The following is a 15,655-nucleotide window of genomic DNA, read 5'->3' as shown; positions in this document are numbered from 1 at the left end:
CTTTTTTCCAGTCCCTCTGTTCTCATGCCTTCGATCTGTTGATCATTTTGAGCTTCGCTGCCTTTGGAGCCTGCAGATTAATCACATTTGATCAAAGCCAATATTTGTAAATCAAACCTAAATGATCTCTCTATGTTGCTGCAGGGAAGCTGGTTATTTTTTGCTTTAGCAGAGGGGCGGGTACCCTAGAGAGAGGTCTGGGGGAGGAACCTACATTAAATTTGTGCTTTTCAGGCTCATAATCTGTTAGTGGATATGTATCCCATGGAAGAAAGCCACTGAACGTGTACCTTAACTGTCTTTGGTTACGGATCACTAAAAGGAAGGAGAAACATTCCTTTTGAGTGTCCTGCTGTAATGGCTTTGTAGGATCCACGTGTTGGCATTCCAGTCAGCTCATGGCTGCTTCAAACAGCACTACAGTCTGGTCCCCTAAGTGTATCCCTGCGTTCCCCTGATTTCTTACTAGAGGGTTAATTTTTAATTAGTTATTTATATGGAGGAGCCTTGTTATCTTTATATATGCAGAGTACATTTGATGTAGCATGTCTTGTTTTCTCAGAAGCAAAGAAGTCGCGGATTTCTGATACGGAAAAGGCCTCTGTCTGTGGTGGAGTGGAAAATGAGGGAGTCTTTGAAGAGCTCCTTAGGATGTCAGGAATTGTACTGAAAGCTGGGGAGGGACAGAATGAAATAGGTACGAGTTTAACACTTCCGCTCTCTGCTTGAAAACTGCAAAGGTGACCTGCACAAAGTGAAGATGCATTTTGCTTGCAGAGTGAAAATATCCAAGCTGGTTTGTTCCAAAGTTTGAGCGAACCTTCATCTGGCTCTTAATTATTATACACCTCTTGAATTGCTCATTTCCTAAACTCATTACACCAGCTTTTTGGGTGAATACATGCCTAGTCAAAAAGACTTCTGAAAGGTAACCAGAGATAGGTGGAATGAGATTGGACTGCGTCTGTGATGACAGCATTGAGTTGCAGAGGCAGGGGCTCTGAAACAGGAAAACAAATGTGTTGTGTTGCCTTTCAACCCAGATAAGGCCTTCGGGAATTCATATATTAAGGCTTTTTATTGCTGTTCAGTACTCTCAGCCCAGACTGGAGAAAGCAGAGATGGTGTTACCACTCTGGCTGTTGCTAGACTGGGCTTCTCAATAGAGTGAACGCAGAATTATTGATGGCTGGGCTGGAGAGCTGTTGTTACTTTGTTGTTTGGATAAAATACGTCTGGTTCTTTACTCTGTTTAATCTTTCTCCGTAGCTGTAGATCAAATGGCTTTCCAGAAGAAGCTTTGCGTGGCCCTGGAGAAGCACCCTACTTACCCAGGTGTAAGTAATGGACTATACTTCAGCAGGAGACAGCTTTAAAACTCTTGCTGTTTGAAACTATTCCCTGTTGCCCAGGGAATTGTGGCTGCCCCATCCCTGGAGGTGTTCCAGTCTAGGTTGGATGGGTCTTGAGCTGCCTGGTCTGGTGGGAGGTGTCCCTGCCCAGGGCAGGGGATTGGAACTGGATGGGGTTTAAGGTCCTTTCCAACCCAAACCATTCTATGATTTGAATCCTGCAAATATGTTTTGGGTGCAGCTCTTGTTGCAGTAAACGCTGCTGTCTCAGCTGAGCAGGAAGAAAGGCAAAGTCATTTTAAACCAAAGTAAAATGTGAGACTGTCACTTTGGAGTTCTTTTGTAGAACAGCCAGTGTTTGCTTTTGGACGTGGTTCAGGCCAGAGTACCAGCATTCCTCCCATCATCGTTTCAGTCTCTGCAGTTCCCTGACTAGCTCTTCTGTCCTCTTGTTATCTGCTCACAAACAGCACCCTAAAAGACACCAGTTGATTGGGGCACCTTTTCAGGAGGTGGATAACTTCTCTCCGCTCTGCAGGTTGTGAAGGAATTTATCAGCGGCTTGGAAACTCACATCAAGGACAGAAACCAGTTGAAGAATTGTCTTTTGCCATGCACTCCCGTACGGACTGAGGGGTCGAGGTCAGAGAAAATGTATTTCGCTTTTCCTTTCAGCCAGAGCCAGTCCCTTGTTAAATGTCACTGGGCAGGGGGGAAGGTTGGATGGGCCTTGGGCAGCCTGATCTAGTGGGAGGTGTCTCTGCCCATGGCAGAGGTTTGGAACTGGATGATCTTTAAGATCCCTTCCAACCAGAACTGTTGTATGATTCTATAACTCCATGGCATTTTGTGGCCAGCACCAAGTACTAGGGAAAAAGAACTTGACAAGTTTGATGAAGGCAAACTCTTTTTTGTCAGTTTTTTCCAGGAGATGCAGCTTAACCACAGAAACTTTTGCATTTCCAGCTTACACCGATCTTGTAGAGAGAAAGCTCTTTCAGAGCTAAAGTCCAGTTTTAAATTTTTTTGTGTGTCTGTGGTTGCCATATGTTAACAAAAGTCACTGTCAGTGGGTTTAAAACCAACCAGTAAAGGAAAAAGTTACAGCTCGTTCTTCTAACATGTTTTTATTACAACTGTGGTGAAATCTTTTCATCTTGCAGGACGCTGGTGCACTCGTATTGTGAAAGCCTCATTAAACTGCTTCTTGGAATTAAGATCTTACAGGTATGGGCACCTTAGTTTGCTCCTTATTGTTGTGTTGATTTACTTAGGAATCTTTTTGCTTATAGAGGATCCTTGTAGAGGATTAACAGAACCGTTTGTGAGGCAGGTGGGGCTGGATCTGGGATAGTGTGCAATTTCTTGTTTCTTTAGGGACACAAAGATGTTTGGGGCTTGGAGCACAAAGCACACAAAAAGAGATGGAGGGAATTGGGTCTGAGTCTTAAGAAGAGATGATCAATGGAGATTTTATGTTCTTTGAATATTAAATTGCACACTGTGGAGAAAACAGAGCCAGACTCTTCTCAAAAGTGAACAGGGGCGGGATGAGAGATGATGGCTCAAGTCAACCATGGGGAATTCTGATTAGCCACTTCCACTGTGGAGCACATTTTCTTTTAAGTGCTAGAATATAGGTTCAAGAGGTGATGGAAACTCCATTATTGGAGGAATTTGAATCTTGGAAGTGCTTAAAAAATGGGCAAGGTGCTGAGGAACAGGCTGTTAAGTTGTATACATGTTGCAGCAAGATGTAGATGGAGTTGAAGGTTACAGGTATCTCACCAAGGCCTGGGAAACCTTAGAGCAGCTGTGGATTTAGATCCTTTTACAATGAAAAAGTTTTAGAAGTTCTTGTCTTAAATACATTTTTATAATTGCATTTGGGCCATGGTTAAAGGGGGGAAGAATTAGACCTGGAAAGGGAATGGGAAAAGCATGTGGGCACTGTTTTCAGGCTTACCTAAAGTTGGTGCTTTAGATTTCTATGTGAAAAGTAACTCAGCTGGGTCTGAGAAAGAGAGCTTAGAGGGGTTGTGCAGCCTGCCTGTACACTCTACTTCTGTTAGATTCTGTGGATAGTTTATACCGCTCTCAGCATTTGTGAATTTCAGGATGTACGCCTCCCGTCTGGCCTTGGGGAAGAGATTTCTTTTACAGGAAATAATTTTACTTTTCCTTTTGAGTCTTCTGTTATCTGTGCATATTACATCTCTTGTGAAATATCAGTCTTGGTGGCAGTGCCACAGCAGTGAATGGTTGTCCTAATGCTGTCTTTTTGCCTTCCTTCTAGCCTGCTGTCATAACTTTGTTGTTGGAAAAGATCCCCGAGTTCTTTTTTGACACGTGAGTCTTCTCTCTGCCTTGAAATGAAATTTCTTCTTTTGGAACAACACCAGCTGTTTGACTTTAACCCTTAACTTCAAATTTATCTGAATGGGTATTTGCACTGATGGGTTTCGATTCATTCATGTGTGAAATTATCTGGGAGATACCATGACTATGAACTTGTGGGTGTGTAAAGCAGAAAACACATTTGTAAGAGCTGAAATACAGATGCAGTCAGGATTTGTTATGCTTTTCTTAGCTGCTGGCACAAGTCTGGGAAGTGTTTCATCAGAGGGACTACATTGTCTCATTACTTTAAACAAAGATGAAAGTGGCTGGTAGTTTCAGAAGGCTGCTGAACACAAACAGGCCTCCTTTTAAAAATACAGGTTATATTCAAACAAGGAAAATAGAAAGTTTTTTGAATGTAGAACATCATAGCAGGGTGAGAGATCATGAGATGCAGCATAGGCAAGGCTTGAACACCTTCAGGCTCTTTTACTAGGCTAATGATATTTTCATAATATGGTTTTGATTATGGTTATTCTCACAGTCTTGCTGACCAGCAGCAAAGCTTTGGAGTCTGTCTTACAGTCTAACTAAGCTGTTTCACTTTCTGCTGGTTTAGCGTGGGGACCTTTGGAACAAATTTTCCTCGGCTCATCGTCAATCAATTTAAATGGCTCGACAGGCTCCTGGACAGCCAGGTGGGTACTCGTGGTGCCATCACATGTATGTGTTTCTCCAGTCACCTTCTGGAATGCCTCTCAGTTGGGACGACACCAGTTATGCTAATAAACTGATGATGTTTTCATATTCACCTGCTGAAGGCGAGATTTAATTATTTGTTTTGTTATGATTGCCTTCAGTGACCTTTGAACACTCTCTTTTACTGTTTTAATTCTTGTGCTCTAACTCTTCTTTTTCATAAACTTGTATCTGTGCGTATGTATCCACTAGTGACTCCACTTTAAAGCTGTTGCTGGTAGGGAGTTATAATCCCCACTTGTTTAATTTTAACAAGAGATATTGGAAGCATCTGGTGTTAAAGTCTGTTTTTGCTTTGCTGTTTTTTTTCCCTTCTTTCCTTAATTCAGGCAGTCTCTGTGGGCTACTTTGTACTCTCATAGTGAAGAAATTCCTCCTTAAATCTAGTCTAAATCTGCCCCACTCCACTTTATACCCATTGCCCCTTGTCCTATCACTCCATGACTTTGTAAAAATTCCTTCCCAAGGTTTCTTGTAGCCCCTTGAGGTACTGAGAGGTCGCTATAAGGTTTCCTTGAAGCCTTCTCTTCTCCAATCTAGACGAAAGACTCGCTGAGTGACCTTACATGCACAATATTGTTGCTCACGGTGAAACTTGAGCATTTTACAAGCGTTGCTTTTGACTGCAGGATCTCATCAAGAAGTTAATGCAGATGGTTAGTGTCTCGCCGGTCCCAATCCAGCACGATATTATCACCAGTTTACCTGAGATCCTGGAGGATTCCCAGCAAAGTGAGGTTGCCAGAGAGCTCAGGTACAGATGATTTTGTTGGGTTTTTTTGTTTGGTTTCATTTTCCCCTCCTTCCGCGTAGGAGGAAAGGACTTCAGGTATTAATACAGGTTACACTAGGCTGACTGAAGTAGTAGGACAACAGTCCATTTCTGTTAACAGTAACATTTAGGGACAGCTAGTAGTGGTTTAGGACACTTCATTTTTGCTGTTATCCTCATGAAGAGAGGTATCGGTGCCCCAAAAGTGCGTTTATTTAAGAAATTATTAACCTTTTGACTACCTAGATACAGTTCAGGTAGAATCCAGTGAAGTACTCATTACTTTTGCTGGATCTTTCTGCTATCAGTCACTTGGAAATCACTATAGACAGCTTTTGATTTAGCTTGAATTCTGCTACAGTAAGGGTCAACATTGTTTTTATTAATTAAAAAAACCCACAACACAATAAATGTGTGCATGAAGCAGAACTTTCTGGCTCTTTTGTGTACATTTCTCAAGCATATTTACTGATGCAAAGCTCTCCCCTCAGAGAGCACTGCCTTAAGCTAGCCCTTACATCTGTCTTTTTTTATAGTGCATTCATTTTACACAATTTTTTTTACATTAGTCTTGTCTTGTATGTGGTTATACATGTTCTACATAAGCTAGATTCTTCATATCTGCTTCTCAGCAGCGGCCACAGTATCACAATTCGGTGTGTTCAGAGAGAAGTGACCTCAAAAGCTGCTGGCATCCTACAATTTACTAAAGATCTGTTCGTGGTTTTATTAAGAGCAGACTTTGTTTTCTTTCCCTTGTGTACCAGCTGCTTACTAAAACAGGGCAGGCGGCTAACAGTTCCAGTCCTGGATGCCCTTTCTCGCCTGGATCTCGATGCAGACCTTCTGGCAGAGGTAAAAGCTTTTACTGAGCCCCTGAGTGCCCCTGTTTAGCATGCTGAGAGCTAGAAATGTTTGGTCATTCAAACGATTTTGTTAAATCTGAGTCCTATAGGCCTTCAAAAGTCCTGAGCTACCTAAAATTAGAAAGGAGTCAGAGAAAACAAACTATTTTGGGAACAAGAATGAGGGGTTCAGTGAGGAGCAGAGAGAATTTTTCTGGCTTTACATTACACATTCAAAAATTTCAAACACAGCTCTCTTAGCAAATGCAAAAGCACCTTGTCCTGCTGCAGTAGATGTTTACTGCCCATCTGAAACCTGCTTACTATCCCTGTTTCTCTTTTTAAGGTACAGTGACCACACTAGACTGTTATATTCTAGGAGAAGGCAGACTGGTGGTTAAATCATTGCATGGGTTTTTTTCTGCAGAATAATGATAAAAGAGATGAGATGTGCCTCGGGTCTTCTGGGCGTGCTGGGTTGTTGCACTTCTTGCAATTAGGCTTCTTATGAAAAGAAGAAATTTGGTTGGTTTGAGTGCATTAGGTACTATTTCACATAGTCCCCAAAGGCTGGTGCTGCGTAATGGGCTCCACCTCCTCCATGTTTTTCCCTTAGAAAGCCTGTTAAAAAATGGAGCCAAGCTCTTTGGAGCCAAGCAGTGCCAAGTGATACAATAAGGGGCAACGGCCACAAATTACAGCTGAGGAGGTTCAGACTGGACTTTTGGAAAACTGAAGTAGGGTCTGCAGCACTGACATAAATTATCAAAGAGGAGGCAAGGCGTGGGGGATTTCCTCCATCCTTGGGTATCTTCAAGAATCATTTAGCAAAGCCAAGGGCAATCTGATCCAGTGCTGGCAGTACTCCTGCTCTGAGCAGTAGGCTGGACCGTAAACTTCTGAAGATTCCTTCTCGCTAGCATGTTTCTGTGAACCACAGTCTTGCAGCTGATCCCACGCTGCTGTCTCCTCAGGTGCGCCAGTCTGCCATGGCCATCGTGCCTTCTGTGAAACTGGAAGATTTGCCTGTGGTAGTAAAATTCATCCTCCATAACGTCAAGGCAGCAGATGCTGTAGAGGTACAGTATTTTCTCTACGTTAAAGACCAATAACTTGTCTAACCCAACGCATGTTTTAACAGAGAGCAGTTGCTTCACACACTGTACGCTTTAATGTTTTCAACTGAAATATTTAATATCTCCAAGGATCAAAGCAGATGTAGAAATTTTATCTGTCCTTTGGCATGGATCTGGTTTTACTTTCAGGTGCGAGAACTGAAACCTCTTCCTTTCTGCTGGCTATTGCAGATTTTTCTCATTTGTTCTTAGAATATTTCTTCTGATTTAAACATCTTCGCTGAAAGCAGTCAAATTGTCTTGAGTTAAACTCTTAGAGCAAAAAAATGTGGTTAGGTGACAAGATGAAGCCTTTGAATTCTATCTAAGAATGCAGACCTTCTAAAGGGCTTAAACTCCACGAGTATCCAACAGACCGAAGAATGCAACTTGGTAATGCTCTTCTTGTTTTCTCCAGTGAGTTCTGTTTTTTCTCCAGTGAGTTCTGTTCTCCAGTGAGTTTTGGAAACATCCCTGCAATGGTTCTCCTGTGGAAGGACCATTTTTGTTCTAAGATAATTCCTCAGTTTTTCAAGTTGCTTTATCTAAGGAAATAGGGTATTTTTGAAATGATCCAGGTATGTTTTGTCAAGCCAGCCTTGCTGAACTATTGAACATGCTTTTTTCATACTTGGAGAAAGCCTCAGCTTAAACTGGATGTGGATTATGATCTACATGAAGTTTTGATTTGGAATTTCAACGTGATTCTGTGAGATTGTGTTTCCTTTTCCTCAGCCTTTTGTGTCCTCATGTGTCACACTGATTCATGCCAGGATTTGTGTTTTACAGGTGATTTCTGATCTTCGTAAGAGCTTGGATCTGTCATCGTGTGTTCTGCCCCTGCAGATCCTCAGTTCCCAGAAGAAGCTTAAAAGCCAAGGCCAGGCCAGGTACTTGAGCTGGTTTGCATGGTTCTCAAAGGGTTAGGTGGGATAAGAGAGCTTTGGCCTTTCTTTATCTGGTTTCTCTGGCACACTTTATGAGCCTAATTTATCCCAAGTAAAGATGCTGACATCTTTATTCCTTCCTGCTTGCTGCTAATATAACAGATTTGTCAGTCCTTGCGGGGCTGGCTTTCCCTGACAAGCATGTAGTTACTTTTGAGCCATCTGCGTTAATTCCTGCGTGGGTAATTCAACTTTGTAGTGATTAAGGCATGGACCCCATTCCGAGGTGACAAACGAGATCACTTTATTGAGAGGGTGCAAACCTTACAGTGTTTCTGTACCCAGTCAGCAGCTACCCCAGTGAATTCCCACCTATAAGAATCCCACAGTTACAGTGATAGAGTGCAACCCTCTATTTACTACAGATGTGCCCCTTATCTTCATGTTTTCTATCTAATGCATTCTTTTCTTATTAACTCACGGGTCTTAGTAAAGATTCCAAGTTCTCAACCAGCTAGCAAGCATTGAGAACACCGGCCGTTTGCTCTGTTCTTGCTGCTAATATCACGGTTATCCCAAAGCATCGGCTGCTTGTCCCAGCATACGCGCAACAGTGGAATCTTTTATGCCCACACAACTTCATTTTTAATAATGTTGCTACTAGTTCATCTGTTTCAAGTTCCCTCCAATGTGTCTTTGTTTGATTCTGTAACCTCTGCTTCTGCCCTTTTCTGAAACTCCCTCTCCTTGCCAGAGCACTCCCTCTAGAGAGCAGCTGCTTTAAGTATCTGCTGTGACTGCGAAGGCTGCTGTGTTCCTTTTACTGCAGTATTCACAGTGACTGAGTCTCCTCTCCTTTCTGACCACTGGCAGCTCTTCCATGAGCCAAGTAACCACCAGCCAAAACTGTGTGAAGCTACTTTTTGATGTGATCAAATTAGCTGTGAGATTTCAGAAAGATATCACTGAGGCTTGGATTAAGGTAAGATGCTCCAGCCCTTTTTCCTTATTTAATTGGACTCCTAGGTGGAACCTAAGTCTTTCTTGTGATCGAATGTGCTATCAGAAGATAAATGTTAGCCCTTCGCTTTGCTGATACATTCTGTGTTCCACATTAGCAATGCTTTTCCAGGAGTCTGCTTGCTTCTTCCTCAGTTGCTGATTTCCCAGCGCTTGCAGGGTGGCCGCTGGGCTCCACTGCCCAGATCTCAAATCTCGGAATGCAGGATCAACCTGGTTCTGTGTGTTTACGAGAGCGGTTTGGAAAAAACATTCTTAGTTTTTTTACTGTCTGCAAGAGAGCAGAAATGTATATTTGTGTGTATACTGAGCTGTGTGAAGCCTTAAGGTGCTTGAAAATGTCCAGCAGGAAATCAATATTGGGCTAAAGATAAGTTGCATTTCAGTGTGAGCCATGAGACTGTTTCTTGCTCTCAGCCTTTTGTTGCTCAGGACCTAAGTTTCTTGTTCAAGCCTGATGTTATCTGATAATGTCCTCATTCAAGTTGAATTTTCATGCTGTTTTTTTGAGTGCCTTCTGGATTCTCTGCTGTTGGCAAGATCCACTTAGCTGGCTTTGCCAGCTGTCCTGCTGCTGAGGAGGGAAACCTGTGAACAGTAATTTTTTTGGTGTCTGCCTGGTTTGATTTGGTTTTGGAATGTAATATCGTACTCCGGCCTAACAATTTTCTCATTGTTTTTGCTCCTAGGCTATTGAGAACAGCACATCTGTACCAGACCATAAGGTAATACCTCTCTCTGCACTTGTCTCTGGGAGTGTCCTCTTCTGCTGGTGTTTTCAAGGGTGTTCTTTGTGGCTGTAGATGAAGATGTTTTTCTACTTGGAGCAGAAACTGCCAGTGACGTTGCATGGGTGGTTCTTTTGGTGTTTGACTTTTTCTTAGTATAACAGCTATCCGTTTTCTTTGTAACTCTTAATTTATCCCTCCTAAATGTCAAGGGACAAAGTTAACAAAGTTAACATCGAGGTTGGACTCGATGATCCGGTGGGTCTCTTCCAACCTGGTGATTCTGTGATTCTGTGTGATTAATTTAATTAACTTCAATTCTATCCTGTTGAACTGATGAGGTTTTTCTACAGTTGTGGCTGTTGGGACTTTTTGAGCTCCTGATTTTCTTCTCAGTTTTGATTTCAAAGTGTGTAGTTGTGTGGACTCTTTAATATTTTTTACAGCATAATGATTGGTGGTTATTTCCCCCAAAAGGTTCTGGATCTGATAGTTTTGCTGCTAATCCATTCTACAAACACCAAGAACAGGAAGCAAACTGAGAAAGTACTGAGGAACAAAATTCAACTGGGCTACATTCCAGAACAGCTGATGCAGAATGCCTTCCAGAATCATTCAATGGTCAGTGCTGATTCTGCTTTGGGACTCCCTCTTCTCTTTTGTCTCCCCAGGGCCTTGTCAGACATTGATTTAACCCTGTGCTGCATTATCTGTACTATTCCTGTTATGTATATCTACTTCTTGTTTTTAATATCTGGTCCCAGATCAGTCTCTTCTGTTCTGTCGCATAGTTTTTAAAGATGAGCTTTCCCCAGAACTGGATGGGCTTTTTATTTTGGTGCAAAACCTCTCAGCCTAAGAGATGTGGTCTTGCCCAAGATCTCTACGGTGTGTTCCAGACATGCTGTTGTTTTCCACACTGTTTTTCAATGTTCATATATTTACATTTTTTGAGTTTAATGGCTTCTGGGTCTTAGTTTGTGTATATATATTGGGCACATATTTGTAATGTCATGTAAATTAGCATTTATGATGACAGGAGTGAAAAGATCAATGGAAAATAACACAGTCCGGCTTGTCAGAGGTAGAGGGCAGATGAATTTAAAATTAATTAATTGAGCTATAATAATGCCTGAAGTAGGCATGTTTTATTCCAAATACAAGTGTGTTAAATTCAGTTTTAGTTTAGCTTTCTTCCAGAATGAGTCGAGAGCAAGTAAATTAGGCCGCTTTACATCTGAATGTGAGCTTGTTGTTCAAAGGAGCTCTGTGTGATTAAGATAACTTTAAAAAATAACTTGGATTTTTCTGAGTATCATGATGTAGTGGAGTCCTTCTCTTAAAGTAAGGCCAGGAGTGTGTCAGTCCTGGGGATTTTATTTAGCAGTGTATCGCTGTAACGTGACAGGACGTGCTGCTGTGAGCTCTGCAGCTTTGTGGGCTGGCTTCTTAACCAACTGGTAAATCCTTTGTGTGGAGAAGGTTGGAGAAACCCATTCTGGTGTGCCTTATCTGCCCTCATTGTGCCTGTTGGAGTGAGAGAAGACAGTTGGAGAAGGCAGGAAAGCACCTACCGAACTAGGCAGAGCGTTCCGGATGAGCTGTAGCATGCTCTCAGTTTAGGGACCGGAGTGTGTTTAAAATGAGCAGCAATCATCTCTTTCATGATGTCTGTATTTCAGGTCATCAAAGACTTCTTCCCTTCGATCTTAGCACTTGCTCAGACGTTTCTGCACTCTGCACACCCAACCATAGTCTCCTTTGGCAGCTGCATGTACAAACAAGCTTTTGCAGCCTTTGACTCTTACTGCCAGCAGGTAGAGTGTGATGAGTGGTGTCTATTCTGTTTTTGTTTGCACTTTGTTCTAGAATGTATATCATCTCCTTTAGAGGGAGAAGATTTGAGGCTTGGATCCTGGGAGCTTTTAGAGCCAAGTAAAATTCAGGCTCAAAGAGAGTCGGTATTGTGGATATTGGGAATTAAAGAGCAAACTGAAAAGGGACTGGGAATAATATGGTTGAGTTTCAGGATGATTATCTGCATTCGATCAACATGTTCTGTATAAGCAGAACAGGGTAGGTGTTGTTCTGTTGGATCTTTCACTATGGTGTCTCTGTGGGCTTTTTCCTTAGGAGGTGGTGGCTGCTCTGGTGACTCACGTGTGCAGTGGAAGTGAGGCAGAATTGGACATTTCTCTGGATGTGCTCACTGATTTGGTGAAGCTGCACACGTCCCTGCTGATGCGCTACGCCACCTTCGTGAAGGTATGTTTGTTCCTGGGGACGTACTGCATCTTATGTATCTTAAGGATGTCCTGTATCTAAGGGCCCTTGAGAGTCTGAGTATGGATATTTTACGTGTGATAAAGGATAGATAGCAGTCCCTGGTGGGATGGGAATATTCCTATAATGCTTCTGGTAGCCTCATTATTCTTCCCAGTCAGCCTCTGATAAACCAAACTGCAATAATTTAAGCCAGAGCAATAGTTCTGCATTTATGTTTATTTAGTTTGAATGCAGCTTTTTCCTACCTGTACAAAAAAGGTAAAGTTAATTGGCTTCCCTGCAGCCGACAATCAGTATTTTATTGTGAACACAGAAAGAGATTCTTGATAGATCTGAGCTAGTTTGTGGCTTCTCTTTTCCAGACTATTTTAGACTCTACACAGAAACTGAATCCATGCCAGATCCGGAAGCTTTTCTACATTCTCAGCACACTAGCGTTCAGCCAGAGGCAAGAAGGAAGCTATATTCAGGTAAGCAGAGACACGACAGAAAGGAGTTCAGGCTGTGCCTTGATCCTTTCTGCTAGATTAACTTCTAGGGGTTGCGTTGTGCAAATAGTGGCCTCATCCATTAATGGTGATTGATGTTGGGATGTCTTTGAGCTTAAAATTCTTTTCTTCCCAGCTGGCTGCAGGCCAGCTTGTGGCTCCAGATGTTCCACCCGCTATAGCAAGGGCTTGTTGCAGTGACTGCCTACCTCACATCTTTCCCAGAAAGGTCCTCTTCTCCTCCGCATCGAAGACAGGTGGAGCTGATAGAAATGTTGGTGGAAGGAGATGGATGGTATTCTCTAATCTAACCTCCCAGTCAAAGTGGAATTGTCACCAACATGATACTGGGTTGGCTGTGGCTTTATCTAACTGAGTGTCGAAGACTTGCAAAAGTGTAAATTCAGCAACCTCTTTGTGAAGCTTTATTTCTCCACTCAGAAAGCAGAGTTCAGCTGCTTCCCCAAGATACTCATCTCGATTCAGGTTTTATGCTGTTTGCAGCCTTACCTAGAGTTGTGGCCAGTATTTTCATACTAAAGGAAATAGAAGAACGTGCGTTCCTTTTGCAAAGCTGTAATCCCAGTAAACCATCCCCGTGCAGCCTTTGGAGTTGACGTGAAGTGAAGATGCTGACAGAATTGTGCCTGGAGCGCACAAGAACCTTGATAGCGACGTGGCTGGTGTCTTTTATTTTTTTTTTTAGGATGATATGCACATCGTGATCAGGAAATGGCTCTCCAGCACAGTTCCCAACCACAAACAAATGGGGATTATTGGGGCTGTTGCCATGATAGGCAGCGTGGCATTAAAAAGGTGAGAGAGAACATAGCAAAGATGAATTTAACATGCTTTTGGTTCCGACCAAATGGAGTGCGGGACAAAGAAAGCAGGGCATTGCCTTCTTGCTCATGCACAGCTTGGTCAAATCCAGGAGCCTAAAACTCCTTTTTACAGATGTTACAGCCCCTCCAATACTGCTCACCTGCTGCTAAGCTCAAAAGCATCCTGAATTTCTTGTTAATGCCTATTCTTGGGTGTCTGGATGGGCACCAGCAGGATGTATTGCTTGGAAAAAAAACCTGATCGCTGTGTTGGGCTGACTGCAGTTTGGCTTCTGACACTGAGGGTGAATAACCTAGTGTTTGACTAGAGAGAATTCTAAAAGAGTTGCAAGGAGAATGATTGTCACTGCTGTGCTGGGCATTGGCATGACATTTTCCAGTGTACTGTATAGTTTATGGACAACATTCTTAAACCAGGTAAGCTCCTGGTAAGAGCTGTGACAAAGCTTAAAGCACCTGGAAAATAAGAATTTGACCGGTGTTGGGAAGCATTATGGAGCTTGCCTACTTTGCATTTCTTAACAAAATCCTTTTGCTGTTTATTATGCGAAGAGAAAAGCCCATCTTCGCTCCAGGCCCTGGGTCTGTGGACTTGATTACGGGGATGACTAGAGGGCTTTCATTTCAACAGAATAGAAAAAGTATTTCCTTGAAGACAACTTTGTTGCTCCAAACAGCAGCAGATCCTTTCCTAATAATGTTCGAAAGAGAATCTTTTTCATTCATAGTGTTCCAATTTCTGGAAAGAGAACCTTGTGTGTGCAATGAGTTTTGCTCTCTTAAGTGTTGTGCAACAAAAGCAGGATTTTCAATTGCTTTCAGAAATGAAGGAGATGGTGGTTCCTTGGAGAGACCAGAGCTGAGCAGGGAACATGATGGGCAGGTTAGTGCCAGGAATGGGTACAAACCGGGGCAGGGTGGGAGAGAGGGAGGATACGGTCAGCTAGGAGATGTGACTGGGAACGCAGGCCTAGGTGAAGTAGCATCTGTGTAGGTTTACTGGGCCTGGGATTCTTGTACGTTGACTGCAGAGCCAAGGATCTATGAACAATTGTTTTGGACAAACAAAGGTCTATATTAAGACAGCACCCACTGGTCTTGCCTATGGGTAGTGCAGGACGAGCAGTACTGTAGCCATCTAATGAAAGTCTTCTATCCAGGTGTTATTTCAAGCACAAAGAAACAGGACAATGTGCTTCAGTGAGCCAAAGGTGACCTTCACCTTCTTCTCAGGGTTGGCCTGGCCTTGGCCTTTTTCCTAAATTCCTGTTGAAGAACCTTCTCCTAGGCTGGCTCTCTATTGAAGGGTGTTCTGGGCAGACTCCTTTGTGTTATTTCATGGTGGAGCAGGGCCAGGACCATAAAAGATCCACATTTTTTCTTAAAACTGTGCGTTTGCAAGACCAGTCACCATGGCTGTTACCCTAGAGATGAAGCTTTGGATATGCTGCAGAGTAAATTAGTGTAAAAAGGGGAGGGACTCAAGGCAAAACTTAAGTTAGATCCATTTACCTCACCCATTTCTGCAGACTGCTCTCTTTCCTTTCAGCTTTCTACCTTGCTGGACCTTGTGGGCTTCTGCTGTGAGCAAACACCAGAGGTCCTGGCTCTGTACTACGATGAATTCGCCAGTTTGATTGAGAAGCAGAAGGGGAATTTGGACTTACAGCTCCTGGTACGTTGCAGGGTGGTTTGAACTTAATCACTTGGATGAATTCTTCAGAAGAATTCGGGGACAGAGTCAGGTTGAGGATTTCCCTGCAGCCTGAGAACTCTTTTTTGTTTTGTGCATGTTTAGGGTTCCTGTAAGAGATTCATCAGATACAGAATCTTCTTTCAGTGTTTTCAGCTTTTTTTGATTGTGAGAAATTCCTTATTGTGCTTGAACAGCTTCCTTTATGTAAACTTTTACATGCCTTTTAATGGAAATTAAATGGCATTTCAGAGCCTAGTTTTAAGATTCGTAGATAAAAGTGGAATCTGAAAGGACTTTAAACTTAGTATTGAAATTGGCTTCTGGTCACACTGTTAAGGCTGTCTGATGCCTGAGGACTTGGAAGAGCCACAATCACTTATGGTAATAAATAAATAAATGGTAATTGTGGTAGGAAGGCCACTGGGCAGCTTTTTCTTCTTCCTGGGGACTCCTTTTGCCTGTGTGCTGTGCCTGCTGAGAGGGTAGCAAGCCAAGCTGGGGTCCAGGGGAGCACTGGTGGCT

General features: G+C 42.7%; 1 protein-coding gene across 1 annotated transcript in view; it reads left to right on the top strand.

The window, feature by feature from the left end:
* FANCD2 (FA complementation group D2) overlaps positions 1-15,655 on the top strand; it is a 36,167-nt gene that overhangs the window by 1,779 nt on the left and 18,733 nt on the right. The window contains exons 3-21 of the mRNA XM_069866329.1: positions 563-697; positions 1,270-1,337; positions 1,891-1,994; positions 2,516-2,579; positions 3,649-3,701; positions 4,312-4,390; positions 5,081-5,205; positions 5,991-6,078; positions 7,043-7,147; positions 7,973-8,073; positions 8,944-9,052; positions 9,780-9,815; positions 10,296-10,439; positions 11,501-11,635; positions 11,952-12,083; positions 12,467-12,574; positions 13,299-13,408; positions 14,260-14,320; positions 14,987-15,112. Coding sequence (XP_069722430.1) covers positions 563-697; positions 1,270-1,337; positions 1,891-1,994; positions 2,516-2,579; positions 3,649-3,701; positions 4,312-4,390; positions 5,081-5,205; positions 5,991-6,078; positions 7,043-7,147; positions 7,973-8,073; positions 8,944-9,052; positions 9,780-9,815; positions 10,296-10,439; positions 11,501-11,635; positions 11,952-12,083; positions 12,467-12,574; positions 13,299-13,408; positions 14,260-14,320; positions 14,987-15,112 — 1,883 coding nt within the window. The remainder of the gene's footprint in view (positions 1-562; positions 698-1,269; positions 1,338-1,890; positions 1,995-2,515; positions 2,580-3,648; positions 3,702-4,311; positions 4,391-5,080; positions 5,206-5,990; positions 6,079-7,042; positions 7,148-7,972; positions 8,074-8,943; positions 9,053-9,779; positions 9,816-10,295; positions 10,440-11,500; positions 11,636-11,951; positions 12,084-12,466; positions 12,575-13,298; positions 13,409-14,259; positions 14,321-14,986; positions 15,113-15,655) is intronic.

Source organism: Phaenicophaeus curvirostris, chromosome 11 (assembly GCF_032191515.1).
Source record: "Phaenicophaeus curvirostris isolate KB17595 chromosome 11, BPBGC_Pcur_1.0, whole genome shotgun sequence".
NCBI lineage: Eukaryota > Metazoa > Chordata > Aves > Cuculiformes > Cuculidae > Phaenicophaeus > Phaenicophaeus curvirostris.
This window is presented reverse-complemented; position numbering and strand designations above follow the sequence as displayed.